Here is a 25,430-nt window from a genome sequence, read left to right on the forward strand (position 1 = left end):
TAAGTTTTTAAAACGTAGAACCAATAACAAATTTTATTTTATTTCCTGCACTGGCACCAACATTGAACTATGAAGACAGCCAAACCACTCAGGCCAGCAACACCAGGGGAAGCTGATGGGTCACGTGCGCTCCCATCTCCATCCGGCCATGGCCCTACTTTTGGATTTCAACCTCTGTGGAAAGTGCAGGCTTCCAGGAGTTCTGTAGGGGCAGAGAAGAAAGGTAGGACAGTCAATATCTACCTGTGTTTATTGTCTGTTGAGTGAATGAATAGCTAGTTTTGAATACAGAAGCATTCAGACCATAGCCGTGCTCTTCTGATGGCTGGACCGGTCATTCTCCCAGTGGCCTTCTCCACTTGCCAGCACAGCACTGTGCCTATCCCAGGTGGTGCCCCATGCCAAAGATGGTAACACGATTTCCCTGCTCTACATCATCCCCTGCCTTGCGTCTTGTAGGCAGAGCTCCACACATGAGCCATGTGACTGGAAGGAACCTGAAAGGACTGTTATTTCCGACCTCTTTAGGCAAGTGAGGAACTACCATAGCAAGAGGCACTAGACACTTGGCACGTGCCAGTTTCTGTACTTGGGGCTGACGATGGAGCAGAGAGCAGTGGAGCTGGACTCTCTCCCCTCTTAGAGGATATAGGTTAAATAAATATAGTCTGGGTCCTCTCAGCAGTGGCCACGGGAAACATGTTCCTTACATCAGAAGTACGTGGGGCAGCTGTTAAAATGCAAAGACCCTGACTGTGGCACAGACTTGGTGAATCAGTATCCCCAGGGCCTGGAATCAGTATTTTAAGGACCATGGCTCACTTATGTGCACACAAAAGATAACCATGTTATTCACCCACATCTTCCAAATGATTTCAAGTGATTAAATGATGTCCGACATAGAGTGCAAAGGTGTGTTTTATTGTATTTTAATTCTGAGAAACCTGGTGTTTCAGATGAATAGTATGTATGACTTTATAGTTACCAGAACTTATTGCTGTTCAAGCTGGCAAGAGTAATGCTGTGTTAAAGATCTTTCTGTGATGATGGAAATGCTATCTTTGCGCATCTATATGGAGTCACCTGTAGTTGAACATTTGAATCATGGCTAGTGTGACTGAGGAACTAAGTTTTTCTTTTTAAAAATTTTAATTAATTTAAATTTAAATAGCTTTTGTAGCTAGGGGCTACCTATGTATTGGACAGTGCAACTCTGAATTTAAAAAGGATTTTAGTGCATAGCAATGGGCATGGGCACAGAAACCTCTTAGTCTGGAATTCTGCATATCCAGGCAGTTCACTACTTCAGTGCTCGTGGCCTCCTTGCCATCTGCCCGTACAAGTAGACTTCCATATGTTCTGGGTTTATATTGTTCCGTCATTAATTCATCTTGTCCATTAGTCACCTCCTGGGGACTATAGCCCACTTCTTATTTTGTACCCACCACCCAGAGCCCTGCCCATTTTTGCTTTGTAGCTTCCCCCATGCTGTTCCTCCTACTCACTCGAAGTTGAGCACTGTTTCAGGTTACCCACAGCCGTGACATACTCTGCTCCTAAGTATGATTCATATGTTGTTTTGTCCTGAAGTTCAGCCAAACATTTTGTATCATCCCTGAACAGAAGATCCTTGGTTTTAGATTGGAACATACAAAAGTTGTCCAAGCAGACAGTTCCATTTTTTCCAAAGATGGCCTGTCAAATGAACAGAAAGTGCATGAGGACCTGTGGTAGCAAGCAGCTAGGAGTACATGGATGAGATGGAGGAGACCGAAAGCTGGGAAACAGCTTCGGAAAGAAAGGGAGTTTACAGAGGATGCCTCAGGGTTTCTCCCCCTCCCTCACCTGGTGTTCACCCTTTTTTGGCCCGGGCTTCATGCTTTCACATGAAGGCCTACCTGCTCTGTGAAGTCCCTCCCACCCAGCCACTCACTCCTGCTTTCTGTGATCTCTCTATATCCTTGGCCAGGGCCTTGGGGGCTGCTTCCAGGAAATGAAAGGACAGAAACTTGTTCCCTTCCAAGTGTTATTGTCAGAGAAGATATTAAACATGAGCCACTCAGTGAAGAGTGGTACAGGTGGTTGTTGCAAGTTCATGTTTGACTACATCTTTGATCCTATCTTGGGCCAGAGGCTTGATCACCCCAGGCTTCCTAAGGTTATAAGTGAAATGATGATTATGAAAAGTTTAGCATTCCACCTAGCACCTAAGAAGTCTTCATTAAATCTGAATTATTATTATCATTTACCTTAAAAGGACTCATGGAGATATGCTATCTTAATTTTTAAAAAAGAAAACTAATGGTGAATCAATAGGCAGGAAGCTGTCGTTGAGGGGAAGGTGGTGATGTGAGTTGAGGAGCCTTTTAGATTAGAATACTTAGACAGCCCCTCTCCCCACCAAGGCTCGCTCTGTGAGGGTAGGGGTCTTGGGTTGTCTGGATATTGAAGTGATTCTTAGTCTGTCTAAGCAAGGGAAACACAGGTTTTCATTTCATGACCTGTGTCAAGGAGGTCTAGGAAACAGAATCAGTCTCCTTCTTTTAAAAAAACGTAGATGTGCAGAAAATGAAGGTACCACAGAGCAAGGTTAAGGGCAAGCAAAAAAGGCAGACCTGAGGACATGCAAATCAGATGGGTAAATATCTCCAGTGACCAAGAGAGCAAGGCCTTGGAGATCCAGTTCCACCATCCATACCCTCCCAATTCTAGTTTCCAGAAAGAGAATGCTGGAATGCAGGCTGCATTTAGCTGTGAGTTCCCACCAAATAATCACCCAGAAAGAAAGGGTGGGTGGCTGGTTTATACCTGCTGGTCAAGTAACACCCGGCGAACACAAGCTGCCTTATCTTCCCTGGAGACAACACCATGATTTGGGGATCGGGCTAGGTGGCAGGTCTCAGCCTGGGTCACAGCCTTCCTAGTGCCATCAGTGCACAGCAGCTTGAAGTCGTCCTGCATTAGATTCTTAGCCCAAGCTTCAGGGTTCTTCCCTGGAGATAGAGAAGGCGGGTCAGCCACAGCTGACGGCTTTGGTCAAGACACCCTCTCCGGGGGATATGACAGACCCATTGGTGTGTGGAGGGCCTGGATACAGTGGCCAGCAGAAGTATACCTCAGTGTGAGGTTACAGTGACGTGGCGAGGAAGAGAGTTAGCAGGAATTCCTAGTGACCACCCTTTCCAGCCTGCCCCACCCAGCCAGGGAAGAATGGACTATATTCTGTGGATCCTGTTCAAAAAGTTCTTTATTTCTACTAAGTTCTAAAGCATTTGGACCTCTTACCCAAGCATAAAAAGAACACAACCCTCAACTAGTTGACAGTCTCTGTGCTCTCTCTTGTTGCACCAGCCAGCAAAAGAGCTTTGCCAGAAGCCCTTTCGGAAAGTGCAGCAGTGTTTTAAGTCTGACTCACTCACACTGGCTCAACGTGAAAATACGCACTGCGCTCTGTGCACACAGGTCCATACCCTGTCCTCAGTCCTTCGCTTCATCTTCTCCGGATCCTCTCCAGAGAAGAAAACTCACCCATTCTCAGGATTTGGGCTTTTCTTCCAGAGGCAAACATCAAATATGTTTTCCCAGTTTATACTTCTCTCCAAAAATGCAGTGTTGCAACATTTTTCCTAATTTAATTTCCAGTTAGTTTTCTTCATTTAACTGAACAACTAATACATGAATTCACCAGTATAAAATTTTATATTACTTATATATAAAGTTAAAATACCTGTTTCCTACACTCCCTGAATGTACACTTTTAGTTTTAATAGGAAACTCCAAATTTCTTGCCTCTCCCTAGTAACTGCACACATCTTCGCTCACCTTCTAACATTTCTCCTTTCCTTTCTTACCAGTCCCTCCAAATCAACACCTTGCAAATAAAATCCATTATTGTTCTCTCCAAACCCACCTATTCTACATATAATTTAAGCATTTATGTAATACTATGTTCTCAGCTCTCTGCAAGACACAGTCTTATTAGAGAGGGGAAAATAGCACACATGCCAAAAGCAAAAATTCAGGGCACAGATAATAACATTTTCTATCTTATACACACTCTAAATGCTGTGTGAGCTCAGAACCAACACAGTGAGTACGTTACTTAGGGGAAGCTAGGTGGAGGAGGCAAGGTTTTACATGCATCTTATAACACGTGTAGGATTGAGAGGAGGAGAAAGGAATGCTTCTCAGGGGGATGAGGGAGGGCACTGGTAAGACTCAGAGTCAGGTACGAACCTGGTGCTTCCAAAGGGTGAAAGGAGAATGGCCCCCTGGGACAGAGTCTCGGGCAGTGGAGCCGAAACAGTGAGCCATGCCCAGACACTAAAGGCCTTGAGTGTGGGATGGAGTGTGGCACTTGGCAAGAGGAAAGGTGGGTCTAAGAGGATTTATGAATGGAAGTCAATGTTAATGTATGAGCCAGAGCCTGGAACAGGACAGTTAAGAATAATGAGATGGGAGGAGCTTCAGTCTGGGTTAGGAGGGTAGCAGTGGGCATCTAGAAGTGCATGATAAAACTTATTCTTTCCAGTAATAGTAATCCTTGATTTTGTACAAAAGTAATTTGTAAAATGCTACATAGTTTAAGGAAGAAAATTCTGAAGCACTTTTAATCCCATAGCAGCCACTTTCAAGATTGGTGCGTTTCTTCTAGTCTTTTTTCAACATACACACATGTAATATGAAGACATATCTAAATAATTGGATCATACACTCCACGTGCTTTTGTATCCTGATTCCTCTATATTACAACATACTAAAGAATTAAAAAAGATACATTTTGAAGAAACAAAAAACATGCTGACTGAGGAACTGATCTAGGCTTAACTGACAGGGCATGTAGTAAAGTCTTCAATACAGACAGAGGCCGTGGGCAGAGGACTGGATTTTGAGAGAATACAAGGAGCTTGGATTTATACAGGTTGAGATTGTTGTGCCAATGTACTTTGTACATAAAAATTACCACATGGCAAATAGAGATCCTGGAATGCTTTTAGATGGGAGGTTAGGCCTCCTCTCTAAATTCCCCTCAGTGGGTATGGCTTTTAGGGTCATCGCAAACAGTGGGGAATTGGAGCCTAGAGAGGGAAGCCCTACTCAGAAGAATACAAAAAGAAATCAAGAAGTAACAAAGAACCAGTCTTAGGGTAACACTCAACAGCAGGAAAAAGGACAGCCCTTGAAGGAAAAAGCAAAAAATAATAGAAGGGAAGAAAGAAAAATTAGCTAAACCAATATTCCTTCAAGTAAGGACTTAGCAACTCCTGTGTGCCACATACTGTAGTTGATGTTGAGATATAAAAGGAGGAAGAAAGAGCTCAAAGATTTCTTGTGGCCACAGTTCATTACAGAATGTGATAAATCCAATGATACTAGCAACATGCACAAAGGATTCTGTTGTCAATGTGTGCGTGCCGTCAGGGAAGGCTTCTCGGACAAGCTGGTGCCACACTAGTTGATTCTAGATGAGCTGCAGGCAAGATGAGGTTGTGTGAAGGGGCACGAGGAAAGGAAGGAGCTCACAGCTGTGTGGACTGTGGTGCGTTCCATAAGCAGTAACACAGAGCGGGCAGATGAATTACTCGTCATTCTCACTGACTTTTTAAAAATCCTGTTTTGTTTTTTAATGTCATAGCCATCCAGTATGCACCCACTAGTTTTAGTATCCAGTAATGATTCTTGACTGAATAAATTATTACTATACTGGGTGCCAAGTAATAGTTTTTTTAACTCTGTAATTATTTCTACATTTTTTAGTTACCATTGTATGATAAGGAAGATCTGTCTTTTTACCTTCATTTGTTTAATCAGGATGGACTCATGTATTCTTATTTTATCCAATGGGTTATTATCTTTTGTATTATTATTATTATTATTATTATTATTATTATGTCTTTTAATGTTTAGAATATCCCAGATTTGGCCAGTGAGAGGTCCTTCAAAATGTTTCCTGTATGCTTCCAAATGTCCATGACTCTGAGCCCTTCACTGTGATGTAACAAGCTCACCTTATATTTTTCCTGCCCAGCTCTAGAATCAGCTATGGTTGTACGGGGCCCTGGTTCCTTTTATTGGAGGCGGTTCTAGATTCAAGATCTTGGTGCTCATCACTACTGATGTGCCACTGTCTCTAGGTTTTTTCCAGTGGACATAGAATACATTGGAATATATATTGGACCTGGAAATATGGAAATAATTATAAAGTGCCTTTTAGCAGTGATTCAGAAAATCTGAATATGGGCTGTGGATGTGATGAGCATTAAATCCATGTTAATGTAAATGTCCTGATCTTGATCATCATATTGTAGGCATATAAGAGAATATCCTTGTTCTTAAGAAACGTGCCCTGCAGTGTTTAGGGGACAGGCAACACGATGCCTGCACCCATGGTCGGGGTTCTAGGAGAGAATTTAGGGCCAGTGGAACCTCACAGTCCTCAGCATTCTGCTTGCCCACGTGAAAACTTCTCTCTTCACTTCAAAAAGGTTGAGAATCAGAGCTATGGAGTCTGACAGAGTCCATAACACTTCCACCCAGCATCCTGAGCACAAGGGAACCCAGCAACCCCAATTTTTAGGGGCAGAGGAGGATGTGCACCTACCCTCAGTGTTCTGTATGACTGTCTGGTCTTTCACAAAGGCCACGTCTCCACTCTCAACCAGACACCTACAGAGAGCCAGGTAGGAAGGAAGGAGAGAGGAAGTCAGCAAGATACATCTGTCATTCAGGAGGGCCACTTTACAGACCTAGGGCTGGCCATCTGATATCAGCAATTATGACTCCCCTTCTATCATTAATCTATTATCACTAATAATAGATTATCACTAATGTAAGTAGTAAAAAAACAGGAAACAAAACCTCTGATTTGGTTTGTAGTTATACCAGGGGTGTCAAACTCATTTTCACCAGGGGCCACATCAGCCTCGCAGTTGCCTTCAAAGGGCCAAATGGAATTTTAGGACTGTATAAATGTAACTACTCCTTAACAGTTAAGTGAGAGCTTGGTGCTGCTGCCGGGTAGAAACAAGGTGCCAGGCCAGATAAAACAAGTGGAGGGCCGGATTTGTGGGCCTTGTGTTTGCCACCTGTGAGTTATACAATCTTGGTTCTACACACTAAATCTTAAATTCTGGAATAGTTTCTCCAACAGAGAGGGCTACATCATTTTCCTAGTATTAAAACAGGTATTAGAGAGTAGTTTTCCAGTGCGGAATAACCTTTGTTTTTTTTTTTTCTTTTACTACTGAGAAGTTCAGTTACAATACTACCATCATTGTGCAAGTTGATGGATTCATGAATTACTAAGTAACACAGGCCTGAATGAGAAAGGATAGTTAAAAAGTATTACGTCATAAGATGCACAGGTGTCTCTATAAAAATGATAAACATTTCATGGAATAGAGATGTAGTTTGGAATGTAGAAATCATGTGCTTTACTTTATATATTTCCAGGTGAGTATGGTTGCAGGTTTGCCAACAATGCACGGAAGGGCATAAGCCAGGCCCCCAGCCCCTGTATTCAGCTGTGTTAGGGTCCCCACACATTGGCACTTGTAACATTTTGAACCACATCGTTCTTTGTTGTAGGGTGCTGCCATATGCATGCAGGATGTTTAGCAGCCTCTACCAACTAGATGTCAGAAGTAACACCCCCAGCCCATTCTAGCCCTATTTGATAATCAAAAACATCTCCAGACACTGCCAAATGTCCCCAGAGGGCAAACTGCCCTCTCTTGAGAGCTTCTAGTTTGTATCATACTGCCAGTCTTCGCTGTCTCTGACAGCCAGGTCTGAGACTCTGTGTGAAAGCGTTCTTCGTAGGGTTGCTGAACGTGGCACCCTGATACATGCAGAACCAGCAGACTAGAAACATTAGAAACTCTCCTGAGTTCCTAAAAAGGAATCGTTTGAGAGCTGGAGGTGTAATTATGTTCATATCAGTGTTATAAGACTCACCTGAAAGCCCCTGTATAACCATAGTATCTCTCATTGTTGTTGGGTTGACACTCCTTTCCTGGAACATTTGCTGAGCCAATACAAAGAGCACAGAGACTGGATGTTGGCTCATACCCTGGAGCACAGCCTTGGCTGAAATATTTATCTGTGCAGAAGGACAAGAGGAAGTCAGCTTTTCCTGATCAAGTCAATATGAATGGCCTTCATCTGACACATAAAAGGTGTGTATGGCCCAAAACAGGTAGAGACCGCCAAGACCTTAACGAGACCTGAGGATCCCACACACTCATATTGCCTACAAAGCCCTATAGCAGGATTGTAGCTATTGACCCAATAGCCATTTCCCCTTGTTCCTTAGTAACAAAGCTCTAGTTTTTAAATTTTTTTCTCCACTAATTATTTTATTGATATGTAATTGACATTTAGCATTATTATCAGTTTCAGGTGTACAACAAAATGACTGTGAATATATTTTGAAATGATCACCACAATAAATCTAGTTAACATCTGTCACCCTACATAGTTATAAATTCTTTTTCTTTTGATGAGAAATTTAAGATCTCTCTTAGCAACTTTTAAATATGCACACAGCATTATTAACTTTAGTCACCATGCTGCATATCACCCCATGACTTACTTACTTTATAACTGGAAGTTTGTACCTTTTAATCCCCTTCACCTATGTTGTCCAAACCCCACCCTGGCCCCTGGCGACCACCAATGTCTTTTGTGTATCTTATAGCTCAGTTTGGTTTCTTTTGTTTTTAGATTCCACATATAAATGAGATTATATGGTATTTGTCTTTCTCTGTCTGACTTATTTCACTATAATGCCCTCGAGGTCAATCCATGTTGTAGCAAAAATGGCAAGATTTCCTTATTTTTTATGACTGAATAATATTCCAGTGTATGTATGTGTGTATCTCACATTTTCCTTATCCATTCATCTATCAATAGACACATTGTTTCCATGTCTTGGCTATTGTAAATAACACTGCAACGAACATGGGAGTGCATATATCTTTTTGAGTTAGTGTTTTTGCTTGTTTTGGATAATACTCAGTAGTGGAATTGCCAGATCCTAGGGTAATTCTATTTTTAATTTTTTAACAAGGTCTGGTTAAATAAAACATGACACTTCCAGCTTCTCTGACTGCTGAGTAGACTATTATGTGCCTAAGTCCTGAGCAGTGAGAAGTTAATTGAAGTAGTTGGGTTAGATTTCCTGTATGGCTTCTTTAAGAAGTTAACAGTAGGCGGCATATACTTTAAGTTGCCCTTACTCCTCGCTCCTTGAGGCTTCCTGGATTATGGATGTGATGGCAATTATGGGTGCCCTTGAAGATGGGGACCTCATGCTGAGAATGGGGAAGCAGGAAAAGGGAAGGAGCCTGGGTTTCTAATGATCATATCAGCATAGACTGCTCACCTCTCCTCTTTTTTAGTAGAGAGAAAGGTAAGCCATTATGTGCAACCAAAAAGACCATTCTGATTCATCTGCCCAGCCTTACCATCCCTTTTAGGTATTTTCTTGAGGTCCTCTTTAACCAAATTTTAACTACTGTAGATACAGGGCCACAGCAGTGCTTTGTACCGTACCACTCTCTTTCCAGGATACCTCTATCTGCCCTATCCTGACTACAGTGACCTCCTGGGATTCACTCACCAAATTCACAGTGGTTGATCCTGTTGTAGAGTAGGCCCATGGGGATGTTCCAGCCAGCGGTTCTGTCTACTGCAGTGTGACAGGACTTCTTGCCTTTGAGCGAGTTCCAGGTGAGGTCATCTGGTGCTGATGACTTAACCACAGCCACAGCAAAATACCCTACCAGAAAGAGACCAAAAAGGGATGTACTGACACCTCTAGGCCCTCCAGACTGTCTCTCTGTAGTCAAAGTCTGCCATCTCCCTATGGAAGCAAAATTATTCGGAATCATTCCTACTGTCTTTGAAAGGGCCCTTCCAAATAACTGAGTAAGGTGAAGTCCAAGTCACCCTGTCAGAGGGAGATTAATCTGAACGGAAAAAATTAAAGTAATAAGAATATATTATCATCAGAACAATGGCTGATATATGACCCTTCCCAAAGGCACAAAGCTGCTGAAATTAGAAATCAGCAACTCATCCTCCACTGTAGAATATCAGAGGAATGAATACGGAAGAGTACATGTAACTCCAACACTTTATACACTAACAATTCTAGTAAAGAGTAGTACATGAATAGTAGACCGCAGGGAATATTCTGGCCAGATATTCTGTGATAAGGAAAATACAGGTTTGCGCCAAAATAAATATGTGAAGTGGAAACTGTCAAAAGCCAGCTGCCATCTTTAGCAGCAGGTAGTTGCTGATCCTGTAACTTGGGAATATAACATGAACCCAAGATTTCACTTTCTAATATAACTCGATACATTGTCTACACAAAAAACAGAGAAGTTATATTATCCATGGAATAAGAATGGGTCTTTCCATGTTCTGCTAATGAGCTTAGCTCCTTGAGTAATAGAAAAAGATGTGGAGGTTGTAATCAGAGGAAATCACAGGAAAGACTTGCACACAAGTAGCTGGGAAATAACCTGGAGAGGCCTGAGCATAGGGGTTCTGGGACCCAGTGCCCACCGTGGTGTAAGACTTCCTGACTTGCTCCCACCCCATCTCTCTAGATCCACCCCAGCCAGACCTCTGGGTGAGAGCCAGGTTGGCCTGGGTTCTGAGCCCAGCCCTGGCTGGGAGACTGGGTAATTTTATACTCCTAGACATCTGTCTGTGTGAGCCAATCTCCTCCTCCCTGCCAGCCACAAAAATACAAGGCCCCTCACTAGTGCTAACTCTCATCTGACACTGTGCAGGCCTAATGTAATGCAAGGCAGTCAGGAGCGGTGAGGAGGGTGTGGATTTGCTTACTGAATATAGGCCCTAGACAGCTTGTAAGCTCTCTCAGCTGTTGGTCCTCTTATGAATCGACAAGACCCACCTTACAGGATTAAATGGGAAATCTTTTGTGCAGGTCATGGCAAGTATAAAAGAGTAACCATCAGTGCGAATTACTATCTTTCCATGATTCTTTTGCATTCAAAAATTGATCTCTTTCATTGCCTTCTACTTTTGATTTTAATTTAAACTTGCCTTCCCCTTTCCCAAAACCAATGGAATTTATCTTAAACTCATGAGGTTACCAATCCCAACTCACCTTTTTCTGGTGTTTTCTCACAATTGTCATTAGTTTCTGTAGAAGAGAAAATTAAGAAGTCATTAAATATTCATTTACAGATTGAAAATCATGCCTTTCTTGTGTTGTAGATCAGAATAAAAAAGAGCCAGAAAAACTACATATCACAAATTCCCCAAAAGCCCAGGCCCTCTTGATTGTGCAAATTCACTTTAACTCACTGGCCTATGGAATGTAGCCCAAAATTATGAATTTCAAGTTTCCTGCTCTGTCTGTTCTGGGGTCAGTTACAGTTGTCCCTGCCTACTATACTTGAATCCCTGCATCAGGGCCACAGGAGAAGTATGAGTTTTGCTAGCAAGAAGATCTGCCAGAAATCCCAAGTGGGAATCCCAATGCCCTCTGCATTGCAGTCTCTTTTAGCTAGAACTTCACAGTGCAAAGCCTCCATTCCCCCTGGTGGAAGGTATGATAGAAGATCTATCCTTCAAGGTAACTGTGGGGATTAGAGATGAGGGAGCCCAAAGCCTGGAAAATAGGAGGTGCTCAGTAAGCAAGAGCTTTATGGCCGATGTGGTATGAATCAGGCTATGATCTTCCCATCTCCTTTTTTCATGGCCTAGAGGAAATAAAACACGGAGGGGCAACTCCCCTACTTACTGTAGTTCTCTGCCAGGACAGGCACCAGACCACACTTGCCCGCGATGTAGATGAATCCTCCATCCAAGCTCATGGCATCAGCTTCTCCTTTCTGCAAAGACACAGCCCAACACCGCAGATGAAAAGAGGCCATTTATTGTCCCATTTGCTCTTCCGGGTGTTTCCTTGAAGCAGCCTTCCCAGCATAGGTCATGAATGACCCAGGAGACAGCCATTGCTAGTTCTGGATCTCCAAAAAATCAGCCAGGTAAACCCAGCATAGAAAATAAAATGTACTGTCATTTTCACCCAAACCCTCATGAATGGATGATCAATTCTGGGTGCCTTGCTTAGTTTCTTCAGGAGCAAAGACCCACATTCAGTCTGCCTGTTCTCTAATAGGACACACTGTCTCAGAGACATTCCCACAACAACCTTCGGACACCAAGAATTCTCCTATAAAGGAGATGAGTGGAGCCCAGCCCCAAGGAACCCATCAGATCTATTAGCTCAAAAGTACTGAAGCTCCTGTGGGGCTGGGCTCCTACAGTGAGGGCAAGGTTCTTAACTCATTTTGCCCAGTGAGTTAGCTGCCCACATGTCTGAATACTCCTGGGTTTTCATCTTATTCCCAGGAATAGTTCCTCAGCCTTAAGGACAGGCAGGCAGCAGTGGCAGGGACATTGCCCTATAGAGACGATCCATAGAGTGACATACCATGATCTTGGCAATGCAGTCTTCAGTGAACTCTGCAGATTCACAATTTATTTTCCCATTACTGCTTATACTCCACTCATCACATTTGGCCTTCTCATGGTGGCCTACGGCACACCACTTCACACTCTGGCATTTATTTTCTGGGACAAGTGGGCCTAGGGCATAAGAACGAGAATGGGAGTTTAGAAAGTCACCAGAAGCTGCCTGCCATTTATAATGCTCCTGACTGTATTCATGAAAGTGCTTGGATTTGCCCAAACAGATCCCATTCAGGGAATTAATCATCTGAGAAAGCAAAGGCAATTAAGTCTTGGTTGACTTCTTATCATGCTCCCAACTACTGGGCACTCTATCACTCCAGGCTAGTTTTTTTCTCCTTTTTGAAATAACACTTAACCACTTGAGCTGTTCTTTATTTGTTCATTGTTTATTTTCTGTTCCCTGTAGGAGAACATAAGCTCATGCAGGCAAGGGCCATCCCTGTCTTTTTCTCCACAGCACCCTCATTGTTGAGGACCATGCCTGGCCCGTAATCAGTGCAATAAATTTCCGCTGAATAAATGGACACCTGCTTAACTTTCAGACTCAGCTCAAGAGTCACATCCTCAGGAAAGCCTCACCTTAACTCCAGGACATGTTTTTGTTTCATGATTTCATAGGACCATGATATTTTGTTCTGTTTTGGGTTTTTTTAGCTTCCTCTGAGTAAATCTCTCCTTTTAAATCGATCATTCAATAGAATGACTATATCTATTGAACATCTGTCTTCTCCACTGGTGAAAAAGTTCCATGATAGCAGAATCTAATCTATATTTGTCTCACCATTATATACACAGCATCTAGCACAATTTGTTGCCAGATAATAAATGTCTATTGAATGAGTAAATGATCAAACAAACCTCCAGCGACCCAAGGAAATTTAAGAACAGGATGGACCTGTCTAGAGCTCCAGCCTCACTAGGCCACATGTTGGCCATGTACTAGCTGCAGATACGCAATTGATTTCATTCTCTTTGACTTTGGGCCAGGCTAATTGACTTCATAGAGTAGTTGGGACAGCCAACTGATTTATACAAGGGAAATAACACCATTTTAAGAATGAATTTCCTTTAATGCCTTTTGGTGATGTCCAGGCCCATCTCATGATGACGAATGCCATTTAGCATCTGTCCAATAGCTAGGGCAGATAACATGACAGCAGGTTTCCAAGCTCCCACTCTCACCATGTTTCCAAGCTCCTAAGGTCACACTGTCCTTCCCAAGTACTCACGTGTCTCTTCCCTCAAGTTCTCAAGAGCACTGACATAGTCGTATCCCAGGTACATCTTGGAGTCCATCTTAGGGGGGATCTTTAAAAGCCCTTTGGCAGTGTCCTTAAACAGCAGGTCTTTCCCATGAGGGGAACTGAAGAGGTTGAAGCCTCCAGATTTACCTGTGCCAAAATGTTCCTGTGTATGGTAAAAAAACAAACAAAAAACAATGAATGGCTACAGTGACAAAGCAGGTTGTGAAGAAAAATTAAAACCCCAGAAAACGAAATTAAACTGACATTTTCAAGAGGCCAGTAAAAAGGGCAGTCAGGCCTGCTCTATGCTGGTCATCACCTTCTCCCCTCCCAGCTCTGTTTCCCTGGATGTGTTTCTGTGCTTGTCTCCCTGGGTGGGTTGATGGCTCACTGACTACAAAAAAAGAAGTAGTCAGAGGCTGACACTGTATGGTTGCCACTTAAACTCTTGGTGGATGGATGGGAAGGCTGGGTGATAGTTGGCTCATTTCTGGCATTCTGCTGCTCGAAAGATGTAAAGCTGGTTGTGCCTGCGTCTCCCTTGCAGTCAGGTGGAGGGACAACAGGAAAGAGATCATTTCCTTCTGGGGAGGTCATGGAAGGCCTCTGAGGAAAGGAGTGTTTGCCCTTGTCCTATAAGGCCTGATACAGATGGAAAGAAATGGAATGGAGCAATAAGGAACATCTTTACATCACTGATCCAAAATGTAGGGGTCTGGCAGACGATAAAGCAGGACTGGGCTCTGTGCCACGCAGAAGAATGCCTGCTGGGCACTTTCAGATAAGTGGAAGGTGTGTGGCATAATTCCCACTGTGTCCTGAAAACAGAAGATTCTACAGTGGCAATAAAGGAACAAAGGAAAATGCCCCCAGTCCAAGCAAAGGACCACTAAGTAGGAAGGAGGGCAGTGGATTTGGTACCTGGGCCTTGTTGAGAAGCTCCCAGATTAAGTCCTCCTTGCCATCTACAGTTCGGGTCACAACAGCATGGGAAGGGACTCTGGCCAGGTGGCATTCCTTATATTTGTCGACTGACTTCCGGGTGTTGTCCTTGCAGAGCAGCTCATAATTGTCCCTGTCATTCTGGTTTGTAAGGGTCTCTGGGGAAGGAAAGCCCAGATGAACCTACTGCAGGCAAAGCCATGAGCTATGGTCCTCCTCCCCCTCCCTTGCAATCCCATGGCATTGTAAAATGTATGAGCTGAGAAGCCTAGAGTGAACACTGATGGCCAGAGAATATAAGGAACCTGACTTGCTCAAGATCCCACAGCCAGTTACAGGCAAGGAAGCTTCTGATACCCAGTGCAGGGGAGACTGCCCCATATCCCATAATTGGTCTCATCTCAGCAGGCCAACTACAGGCCAAAGTTGGCCAGACCTGCCCCCGATCCTTTACTATATGGCAACACTTAAAAGGAGGGAGGGTCCCTGTACATCCAGGAAATCGAATGATGGAAAGAGGCCCAAGGGTCAAGGCAGGGACCCTCCAGCTGCATACCTCTGCACCCATTGGAACCCAAACAGTGATAAAGGAGGAACACACTGTGCTGTCTGACTACTGAGCATGAAAAAGGAGGCAGGAAAAAGAGAAGGTCCATTGCTTGGAGGGGATCTGCAAATTCTTCTTCTATCACTTACCGAATACTGTCAAGTGCTTGATAAAGGCCACCTCCCCAGCACCTTCCATCAGACACCTGTGAGAAGAAATATATTAGGAGCGTTTCTGCAGAACAGACCCTTCTCCTTAGGCTTGAGGGTCTAATCCCATTATCCAGCCCTGGGACAAAGGGGAGAGCCTGGTGGAGGCCTCTCTGCCATCCCACAGCAGAGGAAGCACCATGGGGTGCTGATATCTAGGGTACCACTGATGTCAGAGGGATGAGCTCACAGGAGCTGGAGGTCTCTCACTGTGTGCCCGAAAGCAGTAAAAAGGCACAAAAGATATTTTAGTACAGAGCAGAATTTTCAAACTTCTGAAATGGAGGATAAAGGCAGAGTATTTCCTGATGGAGAAGAAGTAGCCTTAGCTGGCTATAAAACTGTAGGATATCACCAAGGAAAAAGGAGGAGCAAGAAAGGAGCCATGTGAGCTATCCGCATAGAGACAAGAACGGGAGACAGGAGAGAGGCCAGTACACTGAGCAAGGGAGTGCTGCAATAGAAAGCAAAGGGCCTGTCACTGAAGAATGGCCCAGACATGAGGGACATGCTTGTCCCCTCAGGTTCTGCCCAGTCCAGTGAGAAGACACACTGGCCAGATTCAAGGGCTCTGGGGAAATGTAAAAGTCCCTAGAAAAGGGGGACTCTTTGATAAAGGGCATCCTTATCAATGTCACATGAAGGGAGCATACACTGGCCTGGCTGGGGAGACCCAGCTGGCTCTCTGAGTCACTGTGAGGGGATTAGGCCTCCTGAACACTCCTGTCGCAAGCTGGGCTCTGCGGTGGCCCAGGAGGGTTTCCCAGCCTGAGGACATTGCACACTTTGGCTGCCATGAACCAGCAGCCAGTCTCACTCACCTGAGGGCACCCGAGTAGCCAAAGTATGGTTCGTGGGTAGAGCAGGCACACTTGTTGGGCCCTTTTCCCGCACACAGTTGACACAGTTTGGGGAAGACTGTCCCATCCACACAGGGAACACAGCTGCCCGCAAAGAAATTGCCCACTGCTGCTCAACACAAAGATGGGGAACAAAGGGCATGAGCCAGCCTGGCCAGAGACAGTTACAGCTCCCAGCCCAGGCTCATGAGTGAACACAGAGCAAAACCAGCATACCAGCCCCAGCTGGCCTTATGTGTGGTCCCTCTTCAAGGTCAGGGTTTCAAAAAGGACCAGGTTAACCCCTGCCCTCCCCCAGAATTAGAACTCTGCCTGCCACCAACAAAGACCTGTCTCAGGTCGCGGTGAGCCCCTCTCTCTGCTATGTCAGATTGGAACAGCTCAGAGAGAGGTCTACTCTGGAAACCATGCCCAGGAGATGCCAGACCCACCTGGGTAGGTGCATGCCTGCATAGCCAGCAGATGGCCACCAGAGAAAGCTCCAGCAGAGTGGGTGACACATGAGGCAGAGAAAGGAAAGCACCCCAGGGGGAAAGAAGACAGTGGGGACCAGCAACCTTGGACCTGCCTGAACCTTCTGTCAGGCCTGATGCCCTCACCCCCACTCCTCCAAACACTGGAGACACTGGGGTGTTGAGAGCTAAGACTCAGCTGACAGCTCCCAAGGGCTGCTGGTGGAACAGACCCAGCCAGTCTAAAGCTGGTTAACCTCCCACCTCCACCCCAAGAGTCATCACACATGACACCTGATTATGACTGAGTGACCTCAGGTTGGCCTATGTGGGTACCTACAGAAGGGACGTCTGCCTCAGGGCACTCACTCTCCTGCCCACTTACCTTTCTGAAGAGGATCACGTGGCTCAGGCAGTTGTGAATAGAGTAGGCCTATGGGGACATACCACCCAGAGGACCTTCGAAAGCCTGTGTGGCAAGACTTTTTGCCTTCGAGCTGGTTCAGTTGGAAGCCGCTGCCTTTCTTCACCACGGCCACAGCATAATAGTAGGTTTGTGGATCTGCAGAGACAGTGTGAATGGAAGACCTGCAACCTGGGCCTCAGGGCAACACTGCTCATCACTGCTGGGCTCCTCACTGGGGAAGAGGAACCCACAAGCCACACTCATGTTGGGTTGGGTGGTAAAGAGGGAGGGGTCAGAATAAGTTTCCAAGACTTGAGGGGAAAGAAAGGATTACAGAGGGGACATTTGCAATAACCCTCCAGGCAACACAGGCAAGACGCCCCGTGCACGGGGTGGGGGGGGGGGCGGGGGGGGGGGTACCAGGAGACTGGAGTTGTGGCACGGAGGCCATGTTCCTGAGTCCAACTATTTCCTGTCCCCTGACACAGACACAGGGATAGCGAGGTTACCCTCAGAAAAGTCACAAGGCTGTTGGGACTCCGTGTGTGTGCTCCAGTATGGTCTCTCCTCTGCCTGAGGCACCCGTGGTTCTTGGGGACTTCTCTATACAGCTCTAAACCCTAATGGCTCAGGTCAGGCTGTACCCAGTCTGCTCTGTTTCTCCAGGGAGCACATTTCCTGGCCCAGGAGGTTGGTGTCAGCCGCACCAGCCCTCAACCAACCCAAAGGCACAGAGGCCTCAAGCTGTACCTGTGGTGGCCAGTAGGGCCCCTCATTGCCCACTCACTCTTCCATCACCCTCCTAAACAAGACAAGACTCTGCCAGGAGAGAACAAGCATCTCTCAGGGGAGAGCAGTGGCTACAAACTGTCTCTGGGGCTCCCAGAGAAAACTTACCGGCTTCTGAGCCATAGAACTCTGCCACTACAGGTTTCAGATTGTAGGGAGCCAGGCCCGCCTCAAACACCCAACCTGCATCCAGTGTTATAGCATCTGCTTCCTTTGCCTGAAAGGAAACAGACCAGACACCAGTGAAGCCCTCCCTTCTAGGAAAGCCCGCCTACACTCAGGTGGGTGAGGGCGACTGGCCGGGTTTCTTGGATCTGGGGCTGGAAAAACTGTCAGCTTGGCCGCATCACACACTAACTCAAGCTTCATTTGACTCCAGCACCCTGGTGAGGGAATTGGGCCCCCATATTCCTATTCCTCCCACATAGAGGAAGGAAGGGATTATTTTTCTTTTCCCTGGTGAGAAGTCTGGCCCTTGGCCCAGAAAACCATGTGTGATCTTTTGGAAACAACTTGAGTTACAGAGGCTTCACCCAGCAGGCCTGGTGGGAGAAAGCTGCCCTCCCCTCACCAGCCAGGGTGCACAGCCATATACTGCAGGCTCTGAAGGAGGCTGCAGCCAATGACTCGGGCCTGCCTGCCTGGCCATGCTTTTACACATGTTTACATTGAGCACCTGGTGCTTTGGTCTGGTGACCTCTTTATATTGGTTCTTCTGCTGAGACCTTCTCAGAAGTCACTGTGAAGCCCTCGTTCTGGGCCAGTGGGGATTTGATGATTGTCTTCTCCACTCTGATTCAGTGTTCAGTAGTGTACCTTCTGTCCTGGGTCCATGTAACTGCAGGAGTCTTTCATTCATGGATTAAGCGTTTCTCTGAATTTTAACCTCTTGCTTCACTTTGCACTAAGTGCTAAACAATCATTACTTCCATGATGGCTCATTGTTCATTTACTCATTTGCTCAGACTTGTCACAGCTCACTACAGTCCAAGTCAGCTGCATTTTACATTATTAAAAAATAGAGACACTTTAAGTCCCTTCTCAAGGCCACGTAGTAAGTAATGGAGCTGGAATTCAAATCCAGGCAGAATGGGTTTATTTTTTCCATTACACTGTTACTTGCTGGTTGTTGTTATTTTATTTTCTATTTCAACTTTAAAATAATAGTTCCCTTTAAATATTTTAGGCACCTTTTCACCATATCTGTAATTTATTTTCTCTTTTAAAAAATTTTAATGCTAATCCAAGGATATGTTTATTGATTTTAGAGAGAGAGGAAGGAAGAGCGAGAAACATTGATGTGAGATAGAAATATCGATTGGTTGCCTCCCTTATGCATTGCGACCACAAACGAGATACGTGTCCTCACGGGGAATCAAACCCACAACCTTTTGGTGTACGCAACAATGCAAAAAACAAGCAACTGGGAGAGTCTAATGCCAAGAGATGTACTCTAAAGGATCGCCAAAAGGGCATATTTCAAGAAGAAAACATGTCCAGAAGGGTGGTCTGAAATATGAAAAATAATGGTGAATAAATTAAATGGCAAAAATGTAGGTTAATCAAATATTCTCTCTCTCCTTCCTCCCTTCCTCTTTTTGAGTTTTTTGATATGTGTACACACACATATGCATTCACACACACACACACACATACACATATAAATATATTTATATTTAGCCTTGACCGGTGTGGCTCAGTTGGTTGGGCATCATCCCGCAAAGTGAAAGGTCATTGGTTTGATTCCCAGTCTGGGCCCATGCTGGGATTGCAGGTTTAGTCCCTGGTCTGGGCGTGTACGAGATGTGTCTCTCACACATCAATATTTTGCTCCCGCTCTTTCTCCCTCCCGTCCCCTCTATCTAAAAATAAATTAATGAAAATATTTAAATATATATTTATATTAATTATAGTGTCTGCAAATACACAAAGTATCTACACTGTGGGGTTAATGAAGATAGATATAAAACATTAAATAGTAATATCTAAACAGGGAAGAGGGAAATCTGAGCTACTATATTCCAGAATCCTTTCATTGTTTGGCAAGGCTGGTGGGGGGAGGGGGTCAGTTTATTTTACTATAACACTTTAGTAAGCTAAAAATATATAATAAAAATTTAGGGGAATAATTGAACAAAATAAACTATTTAAATTCACCACTAGTAGGGGGGGAATAAAATAAAAGGAAAGCAATGCAAATGAACATATATGTACAAACTAAGTTTTTAAAAAGCAGAAAAAAATAATTAGGAATTAGAGGGAAAGCAGGACTAAGAGAAATTAAAAAGTAATATGTCAGAAATAAGTCCAAATTTATTAATAATAACTAATTATTTATGGTCTAATTTACCATATAAAACAAATGAAATTGTCAGATGGCATTAATAAACAAAATCCAGCAATACATAGTTTCAAAAGACACACCTGAAGTTAAGTTCACAGAAAGCTGAAAATAAAGGAATGGAAAAAGGTATAGGAGGATACTAACCAAAAGAAAGCTGATGTGGTATGTGTGTATCAGCGTTTAGTCAAAAAGCACTGCCAGAGATTGAGATTATTTCATGATAAAATATCACACTCACCAGGAATGACATGGATTATTCTCTCTTGCACTGCTAGTGGAAGGTAAATTGAAATAACCATATTGTATTTGCTAAAAAAGTCATCTATTTGGCATTGTTTTAAAAGTCTAATACACATCCCATGGCTCAGCAAGCCTGCCCCTATATATATATACTCAAAACAAACTTTTATTTCTTATATCCCAGGAAATTTGTGTAAGAATATTCCTTAAGCTCTGATTAGCGTAACAAAAACCGAAAACACTCCAAATGCCTAATGACCAGAAAAGAACAAACGAACTGTGGTATACTAACATAATGGACTATTGTAGAGCTCTGAGAATGAATGAACAATAGCCACATTCAACAACATGGCTGAGTCTCAGCATAATACTGGGAAGAAAACAAGTATCAGAAAATAAAGTAATTTTAAGCTTACAATTTTTCAAGAAACAAGACTGTCATTCATTCACACATACCTATGTAAGTCTTAAAACTAAAATAAGAGGCAAAAAAAATCAGGATTCTATTTGCTCAGGCAGGGGAAACACATAGGCCCTTGTGAGTAGGCCCAGCGGTTACACCACCCCAAGTGGCGCCATTCCCACAGAATCCAGTGCTGCCGCAGAGTAGCCCTATAGACGTAAGCTGTTGGCGGTAATGAAGTTTTCAGAGCTTGTGGTGGGTTCATCATGCATAGTATTATTTTATATTATTAACATATTTAAAAATAAAAAAGGGCATGCATAGACCAAAGCTGAACTTAGGTCATAATTCAAGGGCTATAATTAAGCCATAATGGTACCTGAGGTCCAATTCAAAAAACAATAACAAACAGAACACATGAGTTGTTTGTACCAAATTGCTGGTTCCTTGAGTTAAGCCCCATCTGGCTGAGTCTACTTCTCCCACATTATGGCTCCTTCCAGTGTCCTCCTTGCTTTGCACTGCCACCCTGGCTTTCCTACAGCAACTCAAACAAGCCCAGCTCTCCCCTGTCTCAGGCCCTTCGCACACACTGTTGTTCAATGCCTGGAGTATGGTGCCCTGGCCCTTGGCCTGCCCGTGCTCCTCCCTGGGGTCTCAGCTTCATTGTTCCCTCGCAGGGAGATGTCCCTGACGCCCAGTGCTCTGTCGGAGTATTCTACTTTTCCCCTTCATTGTGCATCACACAATTTGAAATTACATGTCTGCTTCTTTGCATGTTTTTCTTCTCTCTTGACTAGACTGTAAGCTCCTCGAGAGAAAGGACCACGTTTGTTAAATTCACTGCAGCCCCAATGCCCAGCACAGCGCCTGACACAGGTTCAAAAGGGCAGGAACAACGCTGAAGGAGTGAAGAGGGTTCTGGAAAACCAGAAAACAAAGGGTTCAGCTGTCACCTGCCACCCTGACCCTGTATTCCTCCTCCCTGTGAGCATCATTCATCTACTTCCCATGGTGCATCAAGAACTTCCAAATTATGTTATATGATCATTTTGATAGCAAACATTCTTGTTTTTCCCCTGAATTCAGAGAAAAAAGTGCCTCAAAATAGTCCCCTTTCAGAGCACGTTGGATTCTCCTCTAAGACTCGTTAAAGATGGCTGCTCCTATGTCCATTTCTGAAGGGATTTTATTAACAGTGGGGGTTGACTGCCCCACACATCAGCCTCCTATGTGTGAGTACAGATTCAAGACGCACAGGAACAAGGGAAAGTAGGGACTGTCTTCCACTCTCCTTTAGGCAGCGGTGACTTACTGCGATGGCCTTGATGCACTCAGTGTGGGAGGTTTTCTTCACACAGCCGACAAGAGGACCAGTTTCAGGGTGGAGTTTCTGCATACTATCACGGAAATCGGAGCACTTACTGGCCTCATGACTGGAGATGGTGCACCATCTCACAGTTTCCCTGGGGACAGCCAGACACAGCCCTAGGAGAGAAAGGCCAGAGGTCCCTGTTACAGTGGGGGAGACAGCAGCACCCTCGGAAGGGACTTGAAGGTACATCCCCCCTGTCCTGTCCTGCCCCCTCTCCTGTCCATGAACAATGAAGGTACAGATTCCACTGCATTCTGAGGTGGGGACAAGAGAAGGGGAGGCAGTTTCCCACTTGTGACCCATTGCTGGCCAGAGAGATGTTGGCTTGACCTTCAGTTCCCAATGGGAGATCACGATCTGCTCCTCTGTTCTCCATGCCTCTTTCCCTCACTCACAGGACTGCAATTTGGCATAAGCCTCAGCCATGTGACGGCATTTTCAGCCACTTTATGGCACTGGCTGAATGCCACAACTCAGGAAGCCAACAAGGTAGGAATTTTTAAAAGAGAAGGGACCTGTGCTCAAAGTGATGTTTTACCCAGTGTCACCCAGCCTATTATTAGTGGCTGAGACTGGCTTCCAGAGTGTGGCCTCTGTCCAGGGAACTAAAGAAGGTAACATTCTCAGTTAATTACATCTGGTTAGGCAGTAGAGGTAAGTGATTGATGAGATTATGAAGTTGCCTGTGACACTTGTCTGTCGATCTCTGTCCCAGGAATAACTAGAAACTCCACATATTCTCAGTGGTTCTCCCTGTTTCCAGCTCCCCTCAATGCTCACCAGACTTTTTGGCTGCAACTAGGAGAAGATAAAGACAGCTATGTCTGTACCTACTAAAATCCATGTGGTTGCAGATGGGTTGTCCCCATCATGTGAGCTCTGGCACTGCCCCCCAAACCCTCTGTTGTCTCCACTCTCCACAGGTCAACTAACTGAGGGAAGCTGTTGAATATCCACAAAACAAGAAGCAGCAGCGGGGGTGGGCACAGTTCTCCAGAACACATGAAGAGGGACCACAGAGACCTTACTGCCCCAATTGCCCTTTATCCCAGCTCTGACCTGGGAGATCAGAGGAGGCATAAGGAATCAGTAGCAGACCCTCCCCAAACCACTCTTCCCGGGGTTCCCATGGGCAGGAATTTGTCTTCAGTCATGTACTTACCTTGCATAGCCCTATGAGGTCCTCGTGGGGTAGAGGATGGGGAAGGGGTGAGGCAAAGGCAAATAATGTGGGACCAACTCTCCAGGGTAAACATTTCAAGGGAGACAAATGACTAAATGTGGAAGTCTCTAGAGGTGTGACAAGTGCACCATAAGTGACAGGCAAAAGTTAGAGGACAAAGGGGCCCCAATAATCTCAGGAGGTGATGAGAGTCAAGAGACCATCCAGTGACAGGCCCCATTGCAGGGATGTGTGCAGCAAACTCCACTGGTGCCTGGATCCGCGGCCTCAATTATCCTTACCTACCCTCCCAGGCTGGGCTGTACTACCCACGAAGTCTGGACCCAAGAAGTCTGGCTTTAAATCCCATGCTCCAACCCTTCTGGACAGCCATGCATCATTAGCAGGACATTATCAGCGCCAATGACTCGCAGGAGACAGAAGACTGCCGAGGAGGAGGAGATCAATTGGAAGGCCTTGAATGCCACCCTAAACTGTTGCAACTTGACTGAGGAGGCCCCAGCGAAGTGATTTCATAAATCACGACGGGAGTGCTCTAATTTATTGTATTCCACTATTATAAGATTTACTGGACAAGGAGGAGGAGCAAGAGGCAAGAAGAGCATGAAAAAGTAACAGGCACAAGCAAGTACCAGCAGTTGCGCGCAGGCGCAGAGCTGTCCCCAGGCAGTGCTAAAGCAGGTGCAGAGGTGCAGCAGGCAAAGAGCTGAGGAAAGGCTCCTGTGCTTCCAGCCAGAGCTCTGAGCCCAGAGGGTGGTGTGCCGGGGTCAGGAGTGTAAGGGTCCCTCCCTTCACCCGCACTTACCCAGGACCGTGCAGGTCAGCAGGGTGGGGATGACGAGCCTCATCCTCAGGGTCTGTGGTGGCGTGGCACGGAGCAGCAGGCACAAACCTACCCGCTACTGAGCCGCCGCACACTGCCAGCTCCCCTTTATCCCTGGCGGGGCAGACCAAACACAACCTTTGACTTCCTGTGTTTGCAAAGCCCGCTTGCCCAATCGCCCCTCATCCCTCCCCCTTCATTCCTGGCCCCCACCTATCACCTCATTTCCGGAACTCTGGGTCAGACCCATGGATGGAATCCAGCACAAAAATGCTGATTGGAAGGAAGTTAAAGAAAAATCAGTCCCTTGTTAAACTGTGTTCGCTCTGTGCCAGGAGCGGAACTGCAGCTGTTGGGGGCCCTGAGGAGGGGGTGGGGGAACTCTGCTCCTGAGTCCCTTTTTGGCAGAGCTGGACTTGCACAGTCCTACGTGCTCATACCACACAGGTGGAAGAAGGAACAGTCCCAGATCCAGGCTAGAACCAAAGAATGACAGGCAAAGACCCTCCTGGGAGAGGATGTCAAAGAAGAGTAAAGCTGGCCTCAAGTCAGAGATGCCAGGCTCATCACCCTTCACTTGTCCCCAGGTGTTGGTCCCCTGCTCTTGGGGTCCTAATGGCCTGCCCAACTGAGGAGCTGCTCTCTCCCCATGTGTCCTGATGAGTTTAGATCCCTGGACTGGGAATCTTCCTTCCCTTCATGCAGCCTGCTGGACATGTTGGCATAGGGACAGTCACAGAAGAGACCAATTCTCTCCCACAAGAAGGTGCCCAGAAATGTGGTCAAGACTCTGAGACGCAGAACAAACTGTTCTCTTTCAGAGCCAAAGAAAGAGGCCCAGGGGAGGCTGTGGCCTGATCTCAGTGCCCTGGGTCATCCAGCTAAGTGGTCTCCAAATGGTTTTGATTGCACATCCTTATCAGGAAAAAATAGTGAAGTTTTATATTCTACATACGACTTTTTAAACTGATATATTTAAACTAACATGTAAACTTTTTAAATTCATAAAAACTAATTTATCCTTTTATAAATTTCTGTTCCTTTCCTGAATGAAAGGCATTGATGGATGGGGATCTGGCTTCATGTAGGGA

General features: G+C 45.2%; 1 protein-coding gene across 1 annotated transcript; it reads right to left on the bottom strand.

Moving 5' to 3' along the window:
• Positions 1 to 15: 15 nt before the first annotated feature.
• TF (transferrin) lies at positions 16 to 24,477 on the bottom strand. Its single transcript, XM_053929666.1, has 17 exons — positions 24,322 to 24,477; positions 22,274 to 22,446; positions 18,080 to 18,188; positions 17,162 to 17,338; positions 16,286 to 16,433; positions 15,405 to 15,460; positions 14,688 to 14,866; positions 13,752 to 13,929; positions 12,482 to 12,636; positions 11,786 to 11,876; positions 11,147 to 11,182; positions 9,623 to 9,781; positions 7,957 to 8,101; positions 6,602 to 6,666; positions 2,809 to 2,993; positions 1,506 to 1,695; positions 16 to 202 (listed from the first exon to the last, which is right to left on the bottom strand). The coding sequence occupies exons 1-17, from the start codon at positions 24,362 to 24,364 to the stop codon at positions 168 to 170; spliced, it is 2,124 nt and encodes a 707-aa protein (XP_053785641.1). The 5' UTR covers positions 24,365 to 24,477; the 3' UTR covers positions 16 to 167.
• Between the last annotated feature and the right edge of the window lie 953 nt (positions 24,478 to 25,430).

Source organism: Desmodus rotundus, chromosome 8 (genome assembly GCF_022682495.2).
Source record: "Desmodus rotundus isolate HL8 chromosome 8, HLdesRot8A.1, whole genome shotgun sequence".
Taxonomy (NCBI): Eukaryota; Metazoa; Chordata; class Mammalia; order Chiroptera; family Phyllostomidae; genus Desmodus; species Desmodus rotundus.